Source organism: Pyxicephalus adspersus, chromosome 7 (genome assembly GCF_032062135.1).
Source record: "Pyxicephalus adspersus chromosome 7, UCB_Pads_2.0, whole genome shotgun sequence".
NCBI lineage: Eukaryota > Metazoa > Chordata > Amphibia > Anura > Pyxicephalidae > Pyxicephalus > Pyxicephalus adspersus.
The window spans coordinates 24,972,770-24,979,112 of record NC_092864.1 but is presented as its reverse complement, the minus strand read 5'-3'; the positions used below and the strand labels follow the sequence as shown (position 1 = coordinate 24,979,112).

The following is a 6,343-nucleotide window of genomic DNA, read 5'->3' as shown; positions in this document are numbered from 1 at the left end:
CTTTGTCAGGTGCTCCCCCTATAATCCAATTGTTCCTAACCTCAATATGGTGCCCCCAGCTATCGGTCCGGTGACCCCCCATAGTCCCAAAATGCCCCATAATGCTTCCCATTTACAGCCTGGCTCTGTCCACTTAAAGTCTTTTGCTCCCCCTACAATCCAGCACTCACCCCCCATAGTGCAGTGCTCCCTTCAACTCCAGCACCCCCACCTCTGTCTGGTGCTCCCCAATATTGGTTCGGTGTTCCCCCACAGTCCGGCCCCACTCTGGGAAGTTTATGGCACATGAAATAAATGTGGTGATGAAGCGGCGATGAACTCAGCGCAGACTATAAATCCAGAGTGACGGGAAGTTTCGATTTGCTGGCCGTGTTTGGATAATATAACGCATTCAGCGAGTGTGTAATTATCTTCTCTGGCCGGCGCAGTAATTACTGTGATTGATAGATAAGGTGGATTGTTTGGATAAGAATCTCGCATGGAACTTGTTTACTGCGGAGCAATTAGCCATTCCTTCCAAACTACAACAAACTGTGCAGGAGGAGGACGGAGGGTGCAGGAGGAGGACAGAGGGTGCAGGAGGAGGACTAAGGGTGCAGGAGGAGGACTAAGGGTGCAGGAGGAGGACGACTGAGGGTGCACGAGGAGGACAAGGGGGGCACGAGGAGGACAGAAGGTGCAGGAGGAGGACATAGGGTGCAGGAGGAGGACGGAGGGTGCAGGGAGAGGACAGAGGGTGCAGGAAGAGGTTGGAGGGTGCAGGAGAAGGACAGAGGGTGCAGGAAGAGGACAAAGGATGTAAGAGGAGGACAGGGGATGCAGGAGGATGATGGAGGATGCAGGAGGAGGACAGAGGGTGCAGGAAAAGGATGGAGGGTGCAGGAGGATGATGAACGGTGCAGGGGGAGGACGGAGGGTGCAGAACAGAGGTGCTTGGGAAGGTAGGTGGAGGCAGGCAGGTCCTGGATGGAGACGCAGAAAAAAGCAGAAGGGTACAGAAAGAGGGACCAAAGGATAAAAGAGGGTGAAGCAGGGAGAAAGCTTGGTAGATGAAGGGTGCTAGGGAAGGACAGAGGATGGGCTAGGAGGTTGGAGGGAGTGGGAGAAGGGTGATTTGGGAGGTAGGAGGAGCCAGGTGGGTTCAGGAAGGTGGTGCAGGCGGAGGAAGAAGGGTGTGTGAGAGGTTTTCTGTGTAAGACAGGAGCCTGCAGAGGCCCAGGAAATCCGCAGCCAAGTTTGTGTATAACATCAGAATTCCAATCAGATGTTCTTAATATATAATATAATCTGTACTAACAATTAATATTTACCAACATGGCTAAACATCAACCAATCAGAACACAGAACACATGCCCATGTGTACCAGACCTAATCTAACCCTCCATTCCACTCTAAATCCAACCCTCTACTCTACCCTACATGGACCCTCATACTGCAGCCTCTACTCCACCAGGATATACCCCACCCACAGTGCACCTCGTATTTCATCTGTGTTGCCCCTCACCATATATTTAAGAGAACCGGTCTGAGTGACAACACAGCTCAGTGCAGCAGAGGCATCAAAAATAGCAGCATGATCTTTAATGGATTGACCCCCCCCGTCACCCCCAATGATTTTGGGGAATATTAGGCAGTATATTTCCAGCAGCTCTGTAATGGGATTCAATGGGGCTTCTCCGCAATCCGGCATCTCTATTAGGGCATCAATTCGCTGCCCATTACCGTCCCCTGTAATACAGACGCATCAACGTGCGCAGCCAGCAACTGTCACAACCCATCTCATCCGCATTCACTTCTCCCTCTCATGGAGTGTAAAATGTGCTCAGAGTAAGACAGAATTTATTCTGTATAATGAGAAGATTCACTGAGGATTCACCTAGGATGGGGCCGCTGCCAGCTATAGCACCTGCAGGGAAAAGAGTGCATCATTTCACAAAGAGCTTGGCAATGTACAGAAATATCACACAGACTGTGGGGTCACCAGACACAAAATAGGGTGAGGGCAGCAGTCGGTGTCTCTGCTTCTCCCACAATGGGGAGATTTCCCTGAAGAGATTGTGTCTTTGCTCCTCCCACAATAAGGAGATATACCCCCATTAGTTTGTGTCTCTGCCCCTCTCTGGAAGGTATCATGTTGGCGGCCCCCTCCTGGAATCCCTGGCTTGATAGGGATTAGGGTGGGGTGAGGGGGTTCTATTTAGGTGGATTTTGCAAATAATAACATCATTAGGGCAGAATTAAAGCCGATCAGTCGCCACATTTCTAACATTATATAAAGTGATGGCAAGCCATGGCAGGGAAACCTGCAGCCTGCTGGGGTACAAACCTCAAATATCGTCTCGATATTGGGCATGTGTCATAAGAATCACACATGCGCAGAATCAAGAAGAAGAAAGTCGGGATAGCGCTGGACCTACTGGACTAGGACTGTGGAGAGATCGAGGGCTCTTCAAAAGTCAAGGTAAATGGTATTTTTTTTTCCACTTTAAAGTGTAATTAAGGTGGAATAACAACCAATGAGGTGTCACTAAACATTTAATGGGTATCTGATTGGTGATTGGTTAATATGAGGAGGATTGCAGCTCTCTGTACTGGGTGACCCGGGGTCTGTGTTACAATATAACAACTCTACATAAGAGCAGTGCGCCCCCTGATGGACATAAAGCAGATTATTATTACCTATTAGCAAAGTGCATTAATATAGTGCCGACATATTATGCAGCGCTGTACAAAGTCTATAGTCATGTCACTAGCTGTCTCTCAAAGAGACTGACAAACTAATGTCCCTAACATAGTCATATGTCTTTAATACAGTTTAAGACCAATGTGGGGAGGGAAGCCAATTAATCTGACTGCAAGTTTCTGAAACAGATGTGAATGTTATAATGGAAGGGTGCCCAACCTACCACATCCGACCTACGAAGTTGTCAGATCCGGCGCTCTGCTCATTGTCTTGCTGTGGATGGGTCCCTCGCATCTCCTATGTTCCTCCATGAGATTGTGCTGCCAGCAGAGGGAGCTGCTCCCGCCCACCTTGTACTGTGAGATAATCCCAGCAGCAGTATGAGAGCTGTGTCCATGCAGGTGTCATTATCTTCATGTATAAAGCCACATATCTCCTTCACTCATTATCATAGAAATGTGAAGATAAAATCCTAACAACAATCAGGGATATTTTCACATAAGGGGGGGTTATTTCAAGACCAGGGTCTCCAAAGTAAGTCTGCATGTTAGGGACCCCCTGGGGGCCACTCTCATGGCAATGAACATTAGGGTACTGCAAATTGTCTGTGTACTGTGGTGCCCCTTAAAGTTCACAAAACTTCAAGGCTGCGTTCAGACTGGTGGTGAGGTTGTGGTGTGGTTACCCCTCCTCATGCCATGGGACCCTGGCTCGGGGGAGACACTCAGTACCGCCCACTGCCACCTGGAGTCAAATCTGCAGACGCTGCGGTGCGAGGGACTGAGCAGCAGCTGGTGGGGTGCTTGTTACACATAGCTGGACACTTACCTTCTCTGAACCCCAAATTCTCTGGAACAGAGGGATGTTGGCAACTGGAAATATGGGAGCCGAGAAGAAATAGCCCCCCCCCCCCCAAATAAAATGTTTCATTTATCATATCATGCTACCCTGTCACACATAGCTAACCCCTTACTCTCTATGAACCCTAATTTCTCTGTAAGAAAAGGCAAATGTGACTGCAAGTGGGGAACTCTTGTGGATAACTCCCCATGAAATGTATTTACTACGCCATCACAAGATACAAAAAACTATACCCGTCATACCGTGCCACCCCGTCACACATAGCTGGCCACTTACTTTCTGTGAACCCCAATATCTCTTTAACAGTAGAGGAAGGGAAATGTAGGATAAGTGGGGGACTCATTTGGCTACTACACACTAAAATGTTATCACTCCTACTATACCATGGTGCCCTGTCACACTTTCTGTGAACCCTGATTTCTCAGGAACGGGGGATGTAGGGCCCTGAAGATCTAGTAGTAAGTACATGTACCCCTTGGCTATCTGTCACATGAATTGCATTTCTCTGGAAGTATCCATTGCAGAGATTCTTGGCCATGCCTTTTATTTGGTGCATGTATGTTTAGGTAACTAGAAACATTTCAATTTCATTTAATTTTAAATTAAAACTATTCTAGTTTTAATTTACATTTTTATTGTTTGTTTGCATTGTGGCCCGCAAGTTTCATCCCAATTAGAACAGTGGCCCCCAGATGATAAAATGTTGGGCACCACAGATATAATGTAACAAATCAATTTGTAGGGGCGGAGCTCCCCCGTGTGGTCAATTAAAGTACTGCATACATGACAGGATACGATTTGTGTGTAAGTTACAGGTACATAGGCAGCTGAGCGCCCCCTACTGACAATATAGTATTAGCGCCCCCCGAAGGCCTCAGTGCAGATCCCAGGCCAGCTCCCCTATTACTTGTTGTCACCATTTGTGTCACCACGACCGTGATTGGGAAGATTTGGCAAGTCCTCGTGGAGTAATAATTACTAGACGTATGGGGTACCACCCCCAATCTTCCATTCCCATTGTGGCACTGACCCCTCGCCGGCCTCATCTATGATATGGAAACCTCTAACATTTAGTGACAACGAGTGCAAATGTGGAGAGCTGGAAGTGTCAGCCAGCGCATCATATCCCTGCCCAAATACACAGCCAGCCAATCACTGCGCTCCTACAACCCCAGCCCCGCCCTCAATTCGCATACCTCCGCAAACGGACACAGAGGGGCGGAGTTTCGTGGTTTTGTCCCGCCCCCTCCCCAACACATGATCTGCTGTCAGCAGTCATGTGACCTATCGTGTAGGCCGGGAAGGAAGAAGCGCGGGGATGAGTCGGGGAGACACCGGGCCCGAGGTATGATCACCTGACCGGGGAATACAAGCCCCACCACCAGGGGATGCACACACTCTTAGGATCGCTCAGCCTCGGCGGGGGTGGTGCAGTTTTCTTTGAGGTCACACTGGACTCATGGGATCCCCTCTGTGGTTTCAGGTGGAAAGCCGTGAGGATGAGGAGCAGAACATCAAACTGGCAGAAATCCTGGAGCTGCTGGTGGCTGCCGGGTACTTCCGAGCCAGAATTAAGGGGCTGTCGCCCTTCGACAAGGTGAGATTCTGATTGGTTGTCAGGAAGTGGAGGTGTGGCTAGGAGCAAGCGGATTGCTAAGGAAGAAAGGCTAGAATCTGATTGGCTGCTGTAATCCACACCCCTGAATATCTTCTCTCCGCCTCTCATGTCATGTGACTTTGTAGGTGGTCGGCGGGATGACCTGGTGTATCACCACCTGCAACTTTGACATTGATGTGGACCTGCTGTTCCAGGAGAACTCCACCATTGGCCAGAAAATGTAAGTAGCCCCGCTGGGGCGGGACAATGGCTGACATGGCACTTTTCTATAATGAGCGTACCTAATATGGAAGCAGTATCAGGGGGTGCTGTAATATGTCCTGGCCCCGCCCACACCTTAGGATTGTTAGTGATTGGTCAGTTCAGGAGGAGGTCGCTGATCTCAAAGGGGGTGTTTGGACTGTCGGTGGTCACTAATCTCTTGTGCAGAGCACTGACGGAGAAGATAGTCTCGGTTCTCCCAAAGATGAAATGTCCGCAGCGGTTGGAGCCTCACCAGATCCAAGGCCTGGACTTCATCCACATCTTCCCCGTCATCCAGGTGAGGCGGAGCCCTGCGGGTTCTTTGTGTTGCTATTGGCTGAGCAGGTTGGGGGCGTGTCTAACACATTTTGCTTGTCTGTCAGTGGTTGGTGAAGCGTGCCATAGAGACGCGGCAGGAGATGGGTGACTACATCCGGGCTTTTTCCATATCTCAGTTCCAGAAAGATCACCGACTCCCAGAGGTGATTGTCATGGCGGGCGGGAAGCAGGGGGATTGTGACCCCACACTGGTTCCTCATGGGAGGGACACTACCAGTTCTTGTCTTCCATTCCATGGCCTGGGGATGGATTGGTTGTCACCTTCATGTTTTTGTCCTCCCAGGATGAGGAGTTTGTCAGTCGGAGAGAGAAAGCTACGAGGACGCTGACAGAGACTTGTGTGAGTGATGGCGCTGCGGCCGACCATTGTCAATGGCTAGACCTGCACCCCCCTTTCTAAACCCCTCCCTAATATATGCATATAGAGGGCTCTGTATATTAGTTTGGGGGAGAGATCTGTATAATAGTTGGGGCGGGGTTAAGGAGTATGTTTAGTAGTTTGGGGGGGTGTTTGTATAGTAAAAAGATGGGGGGGGGGGGAAAGAAGGGGCCTGTATAGTAGTGGGGGGGAGGGGTCTTTATATATTAGTTTGGGGGAG

General features: G+C 49.6%; 1 protein-coding gene across 2 annotated transcripts in view; it reads left to right on the top strand.

Annotated features, from left to right (window-relative positions):
• Positions 1-4,775: 4,775 nt before the first annotated feature.
• The window catches only part of CCDC93 (CCC complex scaffolding subunit CCDC93), an 8,432-nt gene continuing 6,864 nt past the window's right edge, over positions 4,776-6,343 (top strand). For both annotated transcript variants that reach the window (XM_072417850.1, XM_072417849.1), the window contains exons 1-6: positions 4,776-4,889; positions 5,028-5,141; positions 5,288-5,382; positions 5,592-5,703; positions 5,789-5,887; positions 6,028-6,084. In XM_072417850.1, the coding sequence (XP_072273951.1) occupies positions 4,863-4,889; positions 5,028-5,141; positions 5,288-5,382; positions 5,592-5,703; positions 5,789-5,887; positions 6,028-6,084 (504 nt within the window). In that variant the 5' untranslated portion in view covers positions 4,776-4,862. The remainder of the gene's footprint in view (positions 4,890-5,027; positions 5,142-5,287; positions 5,383-5,591; positions 5,704-5,788; positions 5,888-6,027; positions 6,085-6,343) is intronic.